Source organism: Meles meles, chromosome 20 (genome assembly GCF_922984935.1).
Source record: "Meles meles chromosome 20, mMelMel3.1 paternal haplotype, whole genome shotgun sequence".
NCBI classification, from domain to species: Eukaryota; Metazoa; Chordata; class Mammalia; order Carnivora; family Mustelidae; genus Meles; species Meles meles.
In genome coordinates this window covers 33,680,602-33,697,682 of record NC_060085.1, presented here as the reverse complement: position 1 = coordinate 33,697,682, position 17,081 = coordinate 33,680,602, and the positions used below count along the sequence as shown (strand labels likewise).

Sequence of the window (17,081 nt, the reverse complement as noted above, 5' to 3'; positions counted from 1 at the left end):
GCTAAAAATAAAGCAGCCAGGATAAAAATCATCCTAAAAGTCAGTAACCCTGTAGAAAAGGATCCTGGCGTGTATTTTTTTTTTTTTTTTTTTTAACCTAGAAACTTCTCAGCACCAATTACAGTGATAGGTTTCCCTTCGGGGCCAGTGGCCTTAAAATAAGGGCCTACCCAGCATCCTGTTTGTCCAACCCAGAAAAGGAATCCTTATTGGTTTTTTTCTTTCAATGAGCTATTTTGAGCTATTCTTTCATAATCCTCCCTATACATCCTAAGCACCTAAAAGTGAAACTTGGAGCCTTAGAGGAACTACCTTGGAACTTTGGGGCTACAGGTAGCATCTCCTGTCCCAGGGAGACCTCAGTGATCAAGGGGAATAAAGGGAATGGGTAACGGGGCCAACCCTTAAGCACGAACACAAAGAGCCATTCAGACTTGAAATCCAGGTGGTAGGAAAGTCAAGCTCTCAGTCTGGCAGGCAGAGAGTTTGCCTCAGAGGTAGAAGCATTTCTAGACTAAGATAAGACCATATACCTAAACACCCAAAGGACAAATATTTCCAACCAACGTGGAGTGAGAGAGCTTCCCTGGAGCCACTTGAGGAACTGACTTAATTCCACCCCTAACAAAGTAGACCTGGATAGGAATATTCTCTGGAGAAGAAAGACTGGCCTCATGGTACATCGTGACAAGTGAGTGGTCTTTTCAGTTGACAAGTTCTTTTTCTTTCCCCTTCTGGAAAGAAGACGCCATAACTCACTCTATGCACTCCATCTTTTTCCTGCACCCCATTTTTTTAAAAAAGTCGTGTTATTACGTAGTGTTGGAATGCATATGCAAGGTAGAAAAAGCTCCTGCCTGCTTTGGAAACCGTACTTCATGGGGCTTGGCGATCAGCCAGACTGCTAGTTGTGTAGCTCTGAAGACTTGCTTCATTGCCCCCAATTCGGAGACCCATCTTGTTATATTTTTCGTACCCCTGAATGATTAATGATTTAGGTACTGTGACTTGGGGCAAAATATCAGAAACCAGGGGCGCTGGGATGGATCAGTCATTAAGTGTCTGCCTTCGGGCCGGGTCATGATCCCAGGATCCTGGGATTGAGTCCTGCATTAGACTCCCTGCTCAGCGGAAGCTGCTTCTCCCTCTCCCACTCTCCTGCCTGTGTTCCCTGTCTGTCAAATGAATAAATAAAACCTTAAAAAAAATCAGAGACCGTGTTAAGAACCTGATTGGCTATGCCTAGACTTCGATGCTATCTCTAGAAAGGGAATTCTGTTCCTAAACCCACATCACAGTTATGGGCTCAAGATAACTTGACCTGTTGACCTGCAGGATGTTATCCATATATCCCTGAAGCTGTAGGCAAAATTTTTATGAATGTATTTTTATGTGTATATACCCCTTCATAATCCTGAATGGATTAAGCACCTCTGAATGAGGCTGTGTAGTTCAATGTTAAAAAGCACAGTCTTGGCATTACAACACGTCTCCTCTCAGCTGCTCACCTGTGTGACCATGGCCATGTTACTGAATCGTCAGTGCCCCAGTTTTCTCATCTGTAAACTAGGGATGATATTAGTACTTAACGCAGACAGCAGTTGAGAAGAATGAGTTTGTGTCAGCCAAGGCAAGCTCTCGGTTCTTGTTAGACTTTACTCTCAGCTCTAGCTTCTGCAGACTCTGCCCCACCCCTTTTAAAAATACACAAATGAGAAAAGAAACCAAGTTTTTGACCCTTTGTGGTGTTTTTTTTTTTTTTTTTTTTTTTTTAAAGATTTTATTTATTTATTTGACAGAGAGAGATCACAAGTAGATAGAGAGGCAGGCAGAGAGAGAGAGAGGGAAGCAGGCTCCCTGCTGAGCAGAGAGCCCGATGCGGGACTCGATCCCAGGACCCTGAGATCATGACCTGAGCCGAAGGCAGCGGCTTAACCCACTGAGCCACCCAGGCGCCCCCTTTGTGGTGTTTTGAGGAGAGAACAACAACGGCACTATCCGTGCCGTTTTGTGGACACCGTCTCAGAAGTGCCCATTTATCTCTCAGGAATTGCACAATGACAGTACTTGTGAGTGGTCCCAAAGTATTAAAGACTTTGGGTCTCTCCTCACCTGTGCCAGTTCAAGGCTTATGACTTTGAGGCAAAAGGCCCTGTAAATTATTAGCAGCCGGCAGGCTTGCAAGCCATTTATTTTCTCTTTGGGATGTATTTATTAGGCTGTACGTACTGTGTAATTGAAGCCGACTTCTCTGTCCTCATAAAGCTGTGGAACTATTCTTTTCTCACCAGATGCTACAGGTGACACACCTTGGGAGCTACTTATTCCATAGATCTGGGATCCAACCATCTCTCTGAATTATGATGGCCAGGGGCGCCTGGGTGGCTCAGTGGGTTAAACCTCTGCCTTTGGCTCAGGTCATGATTCCAGGGTCCTGGAATTGAGCCCCACATCGGGCTCTCTGCTCAGCAGGGAGCCTGCTTCCCTCTCTCTCTCTGCCTGCCTCTCTGCCTACCTGTGATCTCTCTTTCACTCTGTTAAATAAATAAATAAATAAAATATTTTAAAAAATTATGATGGCCAATATTTCATGACGGCTATTCTTAGGTCCCCCAAGGAGAGAATGTCTTCATCTTTTTGGAGACGTTGGGTCTGATCCTCTTGTTCTTGGCAGCAAGTATCACATTTGCCTTGAGATATGATACCGCAGGGTTGAGCATGGGATTGGACCCGAGGAAGAAGAAGATAAAAGGCAAGCATCTCTAAACTGGAACCATTTTTAAAATTTTTGTTTTATGGATTCAATTTTATGATACACGGCATTTGCAAGGTCCTTCAGTGAGAAGGTATTCTAGTTGAAACTTGGCCTTGAGGTTAAACTGGCACACTGATTTAGGTTTAAAAAAAAAAAAAAAGATCTTTGAACAAGCTCATCATCATTTTTCAATCAAGCATCAATCATCGCATATTGCTGCCAACCTCCTGACCCTGTGATTAAATGCCAGCCCTCCTTCAGGGCTCATCCCCTCCACCTACTTCTTCACGTCGGATTAGCTTTCCTTGCTCATGCTCCCCAGAGCGATCATACTTCTTTCCGGCACGGCGCTTAGCACTGACCACGCTCAATTATCACTGTTGTGCCCTTTTTTTTTTTGTAAGACAGTCTATGAACTCGTCCAGGTCAGGGCCAAGTCTGATTTACCTTTATCTCTTCAGCCGTGCTTCGGTAGGCATATGGCAGAGCTCAATAAATCTTGTATGGGTGAGTAGTCACATGGATGGTTCCTTCTCATGATTCAGGTCTTAGCTCAGATACCGGCTCTTCAAGAAAGACGAGCTTGACATACCTCCCGACCCCCCACCCCACCCAAGGGTAAACTAGCCGTACATCCCAGGCACAGCCTGTTCCCACATTCCTGCTTCAGTTTTCTTCACCGAAGCTATTCCTCTGAAAGTATTTGCTAAGTTGTATATTCTCTGTTTTCCCACAGAATGTGAGCCCTGTGAAAATAGGACCTTGTAGATCTTACTCATTGCTTTAATTCATGCCAGCTCTTGGCACATAGCAGGACTTTAGTACAGTTTGGTGAGGGAGTGAATTTTCCCTAATTTCCTTCCAGTCCCCAATGGAAAAAGTTAAGGCTGAGTCTGCTACCCTTTTTCAGTTTTCTGGACTGTCCTTAGCATTTTATCAGTGGGGAAGTGCAGCTTAAATTTAATCATGATTTACATGTTTGGTATTAAACCAAACAAAAAAATGGTAGAGATGATGTGGGTGGCTTTTTTTTTTTTTTTAAGATTTTATTTATTTATTTATTTATTTATTTATTTATTTTTAAAAGATTTTATTTATGTATTTGACAGAGAGAGATCACAAGTAGGCAGAGAAGCAGGCAGAGAGAGGAGAAAGCAGGCTCCCCGCAGAGCAGAGAGCCCCACCCGCCGCTCTGGAATCATGACCCAAGCAAAAGGCAGAGATTTTAACCCACTGAGCCACCCAGGCGCCCCTAAGATTTTATTTATTTGAGAGAGAGTGAGAACACATGCATGCACAAGTGGGAGGGGAAGAGAGAGAGGGAGAAGCAGGCTCCCCACTCAGCAGGGAGCCCTATGCAGGGCTTGATCCCAGGACCCCAGGATCATGACCTGAGCCACAGGCAAATACTTAACAGACTGAGCCACCCAGGTGCCCCGTGGGTGGCTTTAATTTTTAAGAAGGGATACTGGCCATTAATGTTAATTGTGTCGAGTCACTGGTTTGCGGTGAAGTAATCCTCACTTCTGCATGGCCAAGGGAACCTTGCACCTTCCTGCACCCCTCCATCTGTACCTCATGTATCTCTTAGTATTTTGATCCATCCTCGTCCTGTCCCCTTCCCCCTTCCCGCCCATAAAAGCATTACCCTGCTGGGTGTGTTATTCCTTTATGCGGTGACATTTTGCTGGTAGATATCAGTGTTCTGCAAAGTTCTTTAATGCAGTGTCCCTCCTCAAAAAATTTTTAGATGTGCCCTTTAAATCTTCCCAAGAAGGAAGAAGAAGCAAGCAATGAAACTTTTCTCTTTCTTCTTGATCTTTCTCATTACCCTCTTGGTTTGCTGATAAGGTATTTTATATGCTCTGTCCTTATTAGAGGCCCAAACAGGGGGGGTCAGCCTCACCCCAGCCATATGCTGGGACAAGATGATTTAATCTGATGGTCATAGAACTTGATAGAATTGGCTTTGTAGGGTTACTGGTTAAGGTTTCAGAGACTGCTTGAAATTTTATGCGAAATTGTGTACTTCTGTTCCTTTGCTTGAGAGAGGCTCTAACAGCATTTTTTATCCTATTTTCAATCAAGTCCATGGCCCAGGATTTAGAGCACAGACACTCAAGTAGACATGGTAGTCATTGAGCCAAAAGAGAGCTAGAACATATTCCTGTTATTTTTTAATCTAGCACTGCACTAAAACTAATAAATACTTACCATTGTCCAAGCACACTGAGTAATGCTTCTCTGTTTATAATTGCACTTGTATGTAAAATCTGGAAAACTTGGGAAAGACTGAGAATAAGAATATGAATCACATATTAATCCTAGCATTCAGAAAGACTATTTTAATGCATGTTCTTTAAGTCTTTGGATGTGTGATGTATGTGTGCAATATATACATAAATCCTCTTTTTTTTTTTTTTAAGATTTTATTTATTTGTCAGAGAGAAAGAGAGAGACCACACAAGCAGGCAAGAGAAGCAGGCAGAGGCAGAGAGAGAAGCAGGCTCCCTGCCGAGCAAGGAGCCCCAAGTGGGACTTGATCCCAAGACCCTGGGATCATGACCTGAGCCAAAGGCAGCGGCTTAACCCACTGAGTGACTCAGGTGTTCCACATATACCTATTTTTTTTTACAATGAGCTTATATTCTTTTTTTTTCTATTTTTTAAAAGATTTTATTTATTCGACAGAGAGAGACTTTGAGAGAGGGAACACAAGCAGGGGGGAATGGGAGAGGGAGAAGCAGGCCTCCCCACCGAGCAGGGAGCCTGATGCGGGACTCAATCCCAGGACCCCGGGGTCATGACCAGAGCCGAAGGCAGATGCCCAAGGACTGAGCCCCCCAGGCACTCCATGACCTTATATTCTATGTACAAAGTTCTATCCTGCTTTGCATATCTTATGTCCATCACTGCCTGTTTTAATGTATTCAAAATTTTTCATCTTGTTGCTATAGCAATGTTTGGTTGGTCCTCTGTTCTTAGTTCAGATTTTTGTTTCCAAAATTGTTCCAAAAAATTGTTTCCAATTTTTATCTTCTTTAAATAATACTGTGTTGAACATCTTTTTAACATTTCCTGAATACAAACTTTTTCTATTTCCTGAATACAAACTCTTGATGATGAGTTTATTGGGTTAAAATCAGCTATAGTTCTCAAGTCCAGCATTTAGGATTATGTATTGATGTATTTTAGAATAAGAAAGAGAGTTAGTGGGGTCTGAGCAAATGTGCTCAGGAGTAGTTTTATTCTGTTTGGAATCTCTGAGTAGCCCCAGACCAAGTTCTTAGTCTTCTTTCCGTGGTTTTCAGGGGTCTCCATGAATTAACTACCTGATTGCTTCAATCAGTGAATCAGTTCAGTCTCTTTGTCTCTCTCTCTCAATATAGGTAACAGTTCCCAGCTCCTTGAACGTTGCATTTCCTAATTCAACACCAGCGTTGCTTTCAATCAAACATTCTGCAATGCAAAATTCTAAAGAATTTCATGTGTTCAGTGACATGTGGATTAGTGACATAGTGTGTATTGGAATACTAAAGAAGAAGCTAAAATGATTCTATTAAAATGCTTAAATCTAGAGATCAAGTACAAAGCAGAATGAATATCACAAAGAAAAAATGTGAATTGATGGCATAGTACATTTTTATAACTTGTAGTTCCACTTTGCTTATGACGATGACGTTAGACTTCACCCCTGGAAAGCCTTTTGAGTGGTTTCTCTTCATTCCTTCAGTTGGTAAGGCTGGTTGACATTCTCACTTGCTTAACCTGGAGGAAGTTAGGTCCAAAGAAGTCTGATCTCTTTCCTACAACTCAGGCTTGTTCATGTCAGTTGTGGAAGGGCAGTGCCTGCCGTCTGTGTGGTTTCTCCTGGTAACACAGCTGAGCTATTGATGTCTTCCCTGTGTCCCTTGAGTCAGCCTATAAACATGTAAGTCTTAATCTCAACAGTGGTACTTAAAGAAGCCATACGTATACATTCATTTGGGGGGGGAAGTATCCCTTCTTGGAGGATGTAGAGGTAAGTGATGGCTCTTGAGATTTAAAAGTACAGTAAAATGTTCTGCATTTTACTATATTCATCTTACATAAAAAGGCAGTATATGCTTTTCTTTATTGTGGTATCTATTGGTGTCTGTGTGTGTTCATAAATAAATAAAGCTTTTCTTGTTGCAGAAGTTACTAAAATAGGTAATAAAACCATCCATGATCCCATGAGCCAAAGAATGCACTGTTTTGACATGTAACCTTCCAGTCTTTGTTTCTGAATGCATATATATTCTATTTTTACTTTCTTCACATAAATTATTGCCGACAACCATTATAAAATTTCACCAAGAGTAACACTCACCGTTTAGTACTAGGAGAACATGTTCAGTAGCATAGTTTATGGTCCTGATATTTAGAAGGAAAGAGTTCTCTTCCTGTTACTTGGTCAGATTCTAGTCCCTAGCACTGTCTTTGCCATTTGTTTTCTCCAAAAAGACATCTTTTTCATAGGGGACTTTGGAAATTCAGATCCCAACATTTCTCACTTCTATAAATCACACTTATACTCACCTTTGAACTGTAAAGTTTTCTGGGACCCGTTTGAAATAGTATTTGCTACCTTCTAGACTCAAAGAGCAGACGGTACCATCCATAGACTTTTTCTTCTGCCTCTTCTCGAAATTTCCCTTCCTTTCTCTGAAGGAAACAGGAGAGCCCGTGAAGACAGGCGCTGTCTCTTCCTCTAAGCCTTGTCCATAATATGTGACACAACGTTACAACACAAGCTTCCTGCCGCCCCTGGAGGCACAAGTGCGATTTGTCCTGGGAAAACCACTGTCTTGCTGGCAAGTGTGGGATCCTGCTGCTTTGTGTCACCCATCCAATGCTGGGTCTTGGAAAATTCTGCTGCATGGTGACCTTTTCTGAGTATTTTCCATAACGTCTCCCAGCTGTTTTCAAACCATCTGAGTGGTTTTGGCTAAAATACGTAATCGGGGGCTTTGTTCCAGCATTCATAGTCATTAGATTTTAAGATTTAATGACTGTGTGGACTTAAAGCAGATCCTTGATTTCTCTTTTAAAAAGCACTCAAGTACAGGCTCTCGAGTTTTGACATTTTGAATACTAATTTGTGGCCAGTTTTGGCTCCCATAAAAGGGCTGGCTTTTTAAAAAGAAGGTAGCAAGGCGGAACAAATTGCTCTTTAAATTAAAAAGAAGTTTTTCTTGTTTGTTCTAAAATACAGCTTGCGGTGTCTGTTGATTCGGGATTTTTTGGAATGTTGTATGAACTGCTTCCTGGGAGGAAGCCCACTGTAGCTGTCATCCCAGGGTGCTATGGACTGGTTGGTTTTGTGCTGTTAATGGAGGGGCCATTCATGAGTTAATGTTTACTTTTAGCTAGCTGTTTTCTCGCCTCAGCAAGATAAAACTTGGTATTCTTTTTTTTTTTTTTTAAGATTTTATTTATCTATTTGAAGAGATCACAAGTAGGCAGAGAGGCAGGCAGAGAGAGGAGGAAGCAGGCTCCCTGCTGAGCAGAGACCCCCCCCCCCCCATGTGGGGCTCGATCCCAGGACCCTGAGATCATGACCTGAGCCAAAGGTAGAGGCTTTAACCCACTGAGCCACCCAGGCGCCCCCAAATATGATATTCTTGATAAAGACATGTAGATAAAGGCCACATGTGCTTACGGCCCCTCCCATTGCTGCCCCTCCTTGCTGGCTCATCAGTTTGGTGTGGACGGTCATGGGGAGCAGAGCCTGTGCGTGGGTTTGCATGTATTTAACACCTGTCTCCGCCTGCAGCATGCTGCTTGCGTTCAGCATTGTGTTTTGGAGACCGTCTGTGTTACATGTAGAGATAGCCCAGGCCTTTTAACCTCTGCACGCTGCCTTATAGGTTCGATGTTGCCCAGTTTGTCTGGAGCCTCTAGTCCTTTCCAGCTTTCCTTTATACCAGCGGTGTGCAGTGAGCATTCTTGTGTCTGCACCTTTCAGCGGGCGAGTGCCTCTCTCTGATGGACAAAGACAAGGACCTTTATTTTATAAATAAATCTTAAGAGACAGGGACAAGGATTTATTTATTCATTGAGAGAGAGAGAAGGGGGGAAGGACAGAGGGAGAGGAAAAGAGTCCCAGGGACACCTGAACATGAGCCTGATGCGGGGCTCGATCTCACAACCCTGAAATTACCCTCTGAGCTGAAGCCAAGAGTCTAACCCTTAACGGACTGTGCCATCTAGGCACCCCTAAGATGGTCAGTTTTATACATGATAAGCAGAATATAGATCAAAGCCATTTTCCCTGACTCCTACCTAGTTGGATATTCCAGACACATTTTTATAGAGGGTCACTGGGATCCTGGGTGAAGGCAAGTCTGGTAAAAGCTAACTACAGTGACATGGTGCTTCTTCCAGTCAGCTAGGAGGTCATTCTGAATTAGAAAAACATCTGAATTCAAAGACGTAATAGTATACAATTTTGAAGTCTGTCCAGTGACCGACACTAAATAACTTAATAAAATTCCCTAAGGGAATCACATTAATGAACACATAAAAGCACCTAATAATTGTTGAAGAATAGTGACACAACCAAATTGCTCAACACTTATTCTCCTCCATAGGTAAAGTATTTCCCCTCCTATGGTTTCCGTATGCTAGCATGTTGGGCAAATGACTTTCTCTAGTTAGAGGACGGTGACCATAACCCCTTCCTTTCCAAATGGTGTAAATTCACAAGGTAAGGTATCATGGTTGACATTTGAGGGGCCTACTCTGTGCCAGGTTTGAGGCTTTCACATGTGTTGTCCTCCTTGTCCAGATTGTCCTAACCCTGTGACACAAGCCTGACTCTCTCCATTTCATAAACTGAGGCACTGAGGCAACCCACTGCAGGCTGCCTGTCTGAGTTCGCCCAACTTGAAATGTAATACTCATAGTTTCCTTAGATGTGGTCCTCAAACCTGTCAGAATGTCCTAGAAGATACGTTTATACTGCAGATTCCTGGGCCCTCCTCAGGGTGGGGCCCGGGATTCTGCCTTTATAACAATTCTTCAAGTTCTCTGTATGTCTTCAGAAGTCTGAGAACCACTTGGCCAGACCGTGGTGACCTCGTTTTGGTGATGTAATGAGCCTTGCCAGAAGAGTGTCCGCAGTGCCTCTGGGGACGCGTAATCCATGGCCAGTCATGCCTCACTTGCAGTGGGCACATTAGCGGTGCTCCCCTGATGGCTTCCTCCTACTCACCCACTTCCCTTGCCTTGTGTTACTTGTGCTGAACTTAGCACAGCTCACGGTTTGACAAGTCACTTCCCAAAGCATTGAAATCATCACACTACAGAGGGATCATTTTCTAAAAAAGGTTGAAGTTGCCAGTGCAAAATCCTCAGATCCCAAGTATATCTTTGGTGCCCAGTCCAGATGGAATCCGTATTTTGCATTCTAACCCTCGCTCAAATCCAAAATAAAAAATGAGAGGGCAGCTTGCAGAAATGATTACCTTTGAAACACCATTATATGCTTTTATTTTCCTTTCTAGCCCTCTTTTGCTGCACTCCCCAGTTGGCAGATTTCCCATATGTCTGCTCCTAATCACTGCTGACTTTTCTAGAAGTGTGAGGCAATCACCAGCCCCTTCCAGCTCTCCCCCTCCCATGAAGGATAGGGTTCCGGAAGAGCCAGCAAGGATCAGAGAATACCTTATGCTCCCCTGCCTTTCTCATTTTCTCGCAGCTCCATGAAATTTCTCATTCACTCCCCAACAATCTCCTTTCCCCTTAAGGGTCTGACACCAGCTAGTGTCCTTTCCAAGCTAAATAGGAGTGTGCTTGGGTGATTGACATGCATGGAGAGGTGTGCCCACGATCTGGAGGGGGTCCTACACCAAGTTGAATTTGTGTTCTCTGCTGGCAAAAGAGCATCCTTCTTTGTTTTTGGTGTTCAGCTCATCCAAATAAAGAAGGCATTTCCTCTCCTGAAAAGCAGAGGGGGGGAAAGGGGAAAGAAACGATCCAAAGGGAAAAAAAAAAAGTAAAGAAAAATTTAATTTTAACCATGTACTCCTCTGCAACTAAATATACACCCCTTCCTCTGTCCTGATTGGTCCGCTTCGATTGACAAGTGGATCGTGTGGAAAGGAAATATCCTGGACTTAATTGTAAGTTAAGTCTCTCTTAATCCAGAAGAGCATTTGAGATTCTGTCCAAGTGTTCAATTTCCCAGGCCGCTGAGGTCTGTGAATTTCTTTTCCCAGCCTCCAGGCTGCTGCAGTACAAGCCAGCATAGCTAATGCAGATAGATCTCCTGCCTCTCGCTCTCCTCCTCCCTCTGCTTTGATTCGATATGAACAGCCTGGTAACTCCGATGCTGGGGAGAAATCTGACATAACTCTGCAGATGGCTAGGTTGCCATGAAACACCTGGGGATTGTTCTTTAAGGAAAAGGTAACATTTATATGCTAATGATTTCTTCCCCTCTTCCCTCCTTGTTGCATTTTTTCCAGGGTTGCCAGTTCCCAAGAAGAGCCCAAAGTCGGTAAGGACTTATCAGTTACTTGGTTCTTGTTGGGGGTGCGGGGGCGGTGGGGCAGGTGGTGGGAAGGGACGCTGGCTAGCTTGACTTCACGAAATGTGTTTTAGAATAGGTGGGGGAGACAGTAGCCCAGACTCATTTTATTAAGTTCTGGGGGTCCTTTTGATAGAGACGGTATTGGGTTTATCTTTTAACTGTCTAGTGATTTGTGGGCATGCTGCAGAAGCCAGGTTAAAGAATGCATGTTTGGAATCCTCTCTGTATAAATGCATTACAACTCACTTGCAAATGGATGAGTTTCTCTGGTGTTTTAACTTGATACAAATGCTATTGTTTCCTCTGGGAGCCGGGTGGGGGAAAGCTCCACCTGCTTCCTGAGTAGGGTTGCTCTTAACTGGTGTTTCCATCCCTCCACATGGGCAGATTCTCTCCCTGAGCTTTCTTATGCATTGGACGATGAATTATTTACAAAATTAAAAAGGCTGCAGGTTTAAAGAAGAATTGCCCTGCCCTGTATATATATATATATATATCCATGCTCACATGGAACAACGTTCACTGCCCCAGCACTGAGAATAAGATATTTCCTTGCTGTCGAAATGTCCTTTGTTGTTTTGCTAGCTTTAGCAGCATTATGCTGCAGGTATAGGATTAAAAAAAAAATCAATGTTTTGCTGTCCTTTCTAATCTGGTTTCCCTGAAGATGCATTACCTAGTTGACATGTTAGCTAATAGCTTAGAGGCTGTGGTGTTTTGTGTGGTGTTGTGAGCTTCTGCTCCCAGGGCACTGACAACAAATTAAAATGCTACTTCAAAACTCAAAATCTGGAACTACAATGCCTGTGAAATTGATCCGGGAGAAAGAAGCTTCCCCATTCATTAACATTAGGACAGAGAGGGGGTCCTTTCACGGGGCTTAGACTATTGGGGAGAGGGAAAATGTGCAGCTTTCTGCCATCCGGGGAAGGAGAACCTTTAAAACTTTGCAGCTCACTAGGGCTGCAGCGAGATTCTTTCCACCTGTCTGCAAGCCTGGTGGCGAGAGGCAGAAGTTTATTAAGGAGATGAGAGAGGGAGCTTCCTGCGTTCTTAAACTCCGTTCCTAAGTTGTCCAAAGAGAAAAACCTGCAATAATTGATGGGATTCCAGTGGCACAAGGCTGTGGCGACCGGAACATGTGACTCTAGGGCTGCTTTCCTTGTCAGTTCGCGTTAATGTTTCAGCTGAAAAGTGCTGGTAGGTGTCGACATCGGAACCACAGAGATGCCAGTGTGTGCTTGTGTGTGTGTGTGTGTGTATACAGGCACAAACACGGCATATGTGTGTCCTTGTCCCTCGGTCATAGTCAGAAGCCTATTCAGCCTTCAGAAAAGCAGCAGATCTGGAAAATGTGTCACGTGAGCTTCAGTTAGCCAGCCTTTTTTCTCCCACGCCCTCAAGCATGCCGTGTGATGCACGGACTTCTTTTACACACCCAACGGGAATGGGGTCTTAACAAGGAGCACTGCGGGGGGGGGGGGAGTAGGAGTTTTGCACAGGGAGCACGACATCAAGTACCAAGGGGTTCTTTTTGGGTTTGCATCCTGTTTAAACTTCCTTGGCCGAAGGATTTTTGTGGATTTCTTCTGCCTCGTTTCTTCCCCAAAGTGTTTGGGGATTCACTGCTGAACTCGAAGGAATATCAAACAGGTATAGAGCCTATATTCACCAAGTCAGTTAAGAGAATTCCCTGTGACAGTTTATTTTTGTAGAAGCCGTGTCATTAGCAAGCAGCAAGCCAATTACTCCGGCTGCATTCCTAGGAAAAAAGCATTCTTAACGGCTTTGTCCACAGTCTGCTGGCTCTTAATTACCACAAGCTAAGAGACTGGTGTGTTGCTGGGTTTGAGAAGAACAAGCCCCCAGCCTGGGGCTTGTCCTTACCCGATTTCTGTGCCAGGACGGGGATGATGGTTTTCACAGCATCGCTGGCACACCCGGGCAGCTGCCATACAGAATTCGGAACTCTGAGCCAAGGTCCGCTGTTGGCGGTCGAGCGTTGCTTACCTCTGTGATCCGTGGGAGCTCTGGACAGGTGGGTTGAAAGCTGGTTCCCTTCCCCAGTTTGAATTTTGATGATGTCCTGCCAGAGAGACAGATGACGATGGAATTTCTCTGGTGAGGTCAGGGGGAGTCCCTGGGAAAGCTGGATGTGGTGGTCCCAGACAGCCAGTCATACAATGGCAGATAGGGTTAGTTGTGCAGGCTACGTAATGAATGCACACGGACAGTGCCTGAGGTTGTGATATGCTGAGATTTACCATTAGTTCTGTGAATATACTGTCTTGACCTGGGACCAGGTTTCTTCTCTTCTCTTCAGGGCTCCTGACATTGTTGGCTTGCTCATGTGACTGACAGCTCCTTCTTGTCCTCATACTTTTTTTTTTAAATGTTTTCAATAATTCAGTAGTTGGGCTTTTATTAGAACAAAGGGACTTTTTGATCTTGTTTCCCCTTCTGGGCAGCCTCTACAGCTTACTTTTCATAAGCAGTTTCTTCTATTAGATTTAGTTTGAATGTTGAGTTTATGGATTCTGTACTCACTGGGAACAATAGCCATGTCTTAGTAAGATGTTATTAATTTAATACCTGGACAGCCATAACACTAGGAGTTTTCCTGCCAAATGGCAGAGACGAAAATAAGATAAAAATAAAAATAATAGTTGCTGTCAGGTTTTAGAGCCTCCCTAGGAAACTAGGAGTCTGAGGCCCAATTTAATCATCCTGACTGGAAACTTATCTGAGACTCTCGTTCTGAATCACACAGGAGAGTTTTATAAGAATTTAAAACTCTAGGGGCGCCTGGCAGGCTCAATCAGTAGAGTGTGCAACTCCTGATCCCAGGGTTGTGAGTTTGAGCCCCATGTTGGGTGTAAAGGATTACTAAAAAAATAAGAAGAAACTGGGGGGGGGGGGGGGAGAATTTCAAACTCTAAATAGACAGCAGACCTTGACTTTTAAGGCAGTTTTCACAGTACATCATTTTTGAAGTATTCCTTCCCTTTCTGCCTTCCTTCATCTGTCCCATCTATCCATCAGTCCATCCATTTAGTTAGCAGTTAGTATCAAGAATCTAGTAAGTGTCAGATTTGGTGGGAGGCACTGAAAATACCATGATAAGTAAGTTGGTTCGGCAGCTTACAAACGAAAGAGTTTTGATTGCTTCTTTCAGAAAAAGGACTCGTCGTCTCAAATCACCATAATTTTTATGCACTTGTTTCAGCAACATGTATTTATTGAGTATCTTCTATATGCCAGACTCCATGTCAGTATACAACAGGATCTAAGACAGAAAACATTCCTGTCCTCATGCAGCTAGGGAGAGAGAAACAGTAGTCACATAAACAACCAGATCTTTACAGATCTGCTTCATGGGGCATAAAGTCTGAAACTTTCAAAAGTTCAAAAAGCAGAGAGGGGTGCCTGGGTACCTCAGTCCGTTAAACATCCAACTGTTGATCTCAGCTCAAGTCTTGATCTCAGGGTTGTGAGTTCAAGCCCGGCACTGGGCTCCATGCTGGGTGTGGCCCCTACTTAAAAAAAAATAAAAATGATAAATAATAAAAATAAAAAGCAGAAAGATCATGTAGAACCAGGGACAAACATAATGAAAATCACTCAGCGCTTAATTACAACAGCATAAGTTAAATAGTCCTACAAAGCCAGAGAAAGTACCCAAAGTTGAGATACTATGATTGAACTGTGGAATTTTTCCAAGGTCCCCAGCAGCCTGAGCAATGTAGGAAACCATATTACTTAGCTGTTACGGTCAGATCCAAGAAAACATACCATATCCATAAAAGACACAAAATTTTCCCAGTCAACTAAAAGACTTCTCACGCAAAGTTTTCATACAGAGGACACCAAATATGGGAAAGACCAAGGAAGCCTGTCCTCTTCCCCTAACTGTTTGCAGCAAATGCGGCAAGCTGCAAGGGATCAGTAGTGTCGGGTTTCTTTTCCATTGTCCTCCATTCCTTTCCCCTGGAAGGGATCCTGAGGACACTGCTAACAACCAGTTGTTAAGAGGTGTGAGGGAGAGATCTTCCTAGCAATATGCCTAGCAAGTGACCCCAGCCAGAATCACCCAATTTTATGGACCCTGCCTGTTTCTCAAACCCTCCTGATTGTCATAACACCCCAGAGCCACTTGTCCCACAACGAGGCAAGAGTATAAGTCATTAAAGCTCCTGCAGGCTCCCAAGAGAAGCAAGGAGTGGTAGAGGGAAGAAGAATTAGGATCGTTTCTATAGTCTCCTTGCCCCTCAACTTCTTACAGCGACTCATACTCTAAACCCCTTGGAGTCTAGAAAATAAACTTTGCCTTTTTATCAGATTTCTTTAAAACATCCCTTGTGAACCAAAATTCATTTTCGTATCCATTGATACCTTCCTTTCCTTCCCATTAATTCCTCTTCTCTGCCCTTTTAGAAGAGATTATTTGACTTAGACCCATAAATGAGGAAAGGAAGAGACAAGGACCATCCTCTGCTTTGACTTGGAATTGAGTCCCTGATTTTTGCACAACCTTTAATGACATTGGCCTAATATCTCATCAGCACTTGGAGTTTTTCCTGTTGTACATGTAAATCACTGCAGTGGCCTTCAGTCTTGGCAGATAAGTGAACTGTAAATAATTTTGCTTTAAAATGGATCGATTTGTCATTTTTAAGCCACATGAATTCTTTTCATCATTTAAGCTCCTAAGTGCTGTCTGTATTCATTTGCTCTTCCGAGCAAATATTTTCAGCTCACTTTATAAGTACCTTCGTTTTGAAATCACTCTGTGAAATACTGATGAGTTGAACCGCCCCCCCCCCCCATTTCCATTTACAAAAACCACTGCATCTGCTTGATTTCCTTGGCCTGTCAGTAGTTAAGAAATCATTCGTACTGGGAGATTGGTACAGTTTCATTTTAAAAGGTCTTATGGCACAAGTTTGTGGCTAGTGTGTGGCCAAGGACTTTTATGAAATTTTGAAAACTGAGCCCATTTCTTTCATCCTAGTCAACTGATCTGATCTTTAAAAGTAAAAATTGTCCTTCACAAAGATCTGAATAGTGACAAAAGCTAGCATTGGAAATATCCATCTCGGTATGTGGCACGTCTTTCCAACTAGTTGTTCCAGCCAGAGAGCTGGGAGGTGGAAATCCATGTTTCTAAGAGGTCCTCCCCCTCCTTTTCCTCTTGCCTACCCTCCCCTCAGTCATTCAGGAATGCCTATTGAATTTGCACCAAAAAGTCTTTGATGTCACTTGTCCCTCCCCATCATCACTGCTGTTCCCTAGTGTAAACCACCTCGGGCCCCTCCCATGGACCACACAGTAGCCTCCTGACAGGCTCCCTGCTTTTACTCCTGTCCACACCAATTTAGTCACCCCTCAGTAATCAGACCGAACTTTCTAGAAGTCGCTTGGCTCCTGGCAATCTCTGCTTTAAGTCCATTAGTGAATTTCATCTCCCCTGAGCTAAGAATGAGTCCCAAACTTGACAGTAGCTCGCAAACCTTTGCAGTATCTGGTCTCTGAACTCATCTCCTGTTACCCCACTCCCTTGCTGTGTCGCTCTGCCTTCTCTCTATTCAAACTCATTTTTGCTTTGAAGACGGAGCGCATGCTGCTTCCATTAATGGGCTGTTCTTCCAGAAGCTTCTCCCTACCACCTATCTAAAGGACAGTGCAGTATGTTGTTATCAAACTGTTAAGATTATTTGATTGCTGTCCATCACACACATGCACGCACACACACACATCTAAATACACAAG

At 43.6% G+C, this 17,081-nt stretch overlaps 1 protein-coding gene across 14 annotated transcripts in view; it reads left to right on the top strand.

Annotated features, from left to right (window-relative positions):
- Window positions 1-17,081, top strand: part of MAGI1 (membrane associated guanylate kinase, WW and PDZ domain containing 1) — a 633,893-nt gene that overhangs the window by 578,450 nt on the left and 38,362 nt on the right. For all 14 annotated transcript variants that reach the window (XM_045990411.1, XM_045990404.1, XM_045990403.1 and 11 more), the window contains one exon: window positions 11,248-11,279. In XM_045990411.1, coding sequence (XP_045846367.1) covers window positions 11,248-11,279 — 32 coding nt within the window. The remainder of the gene's footprint in view (window positions 1-11,247; window positions 11,280-17,081) is intronic.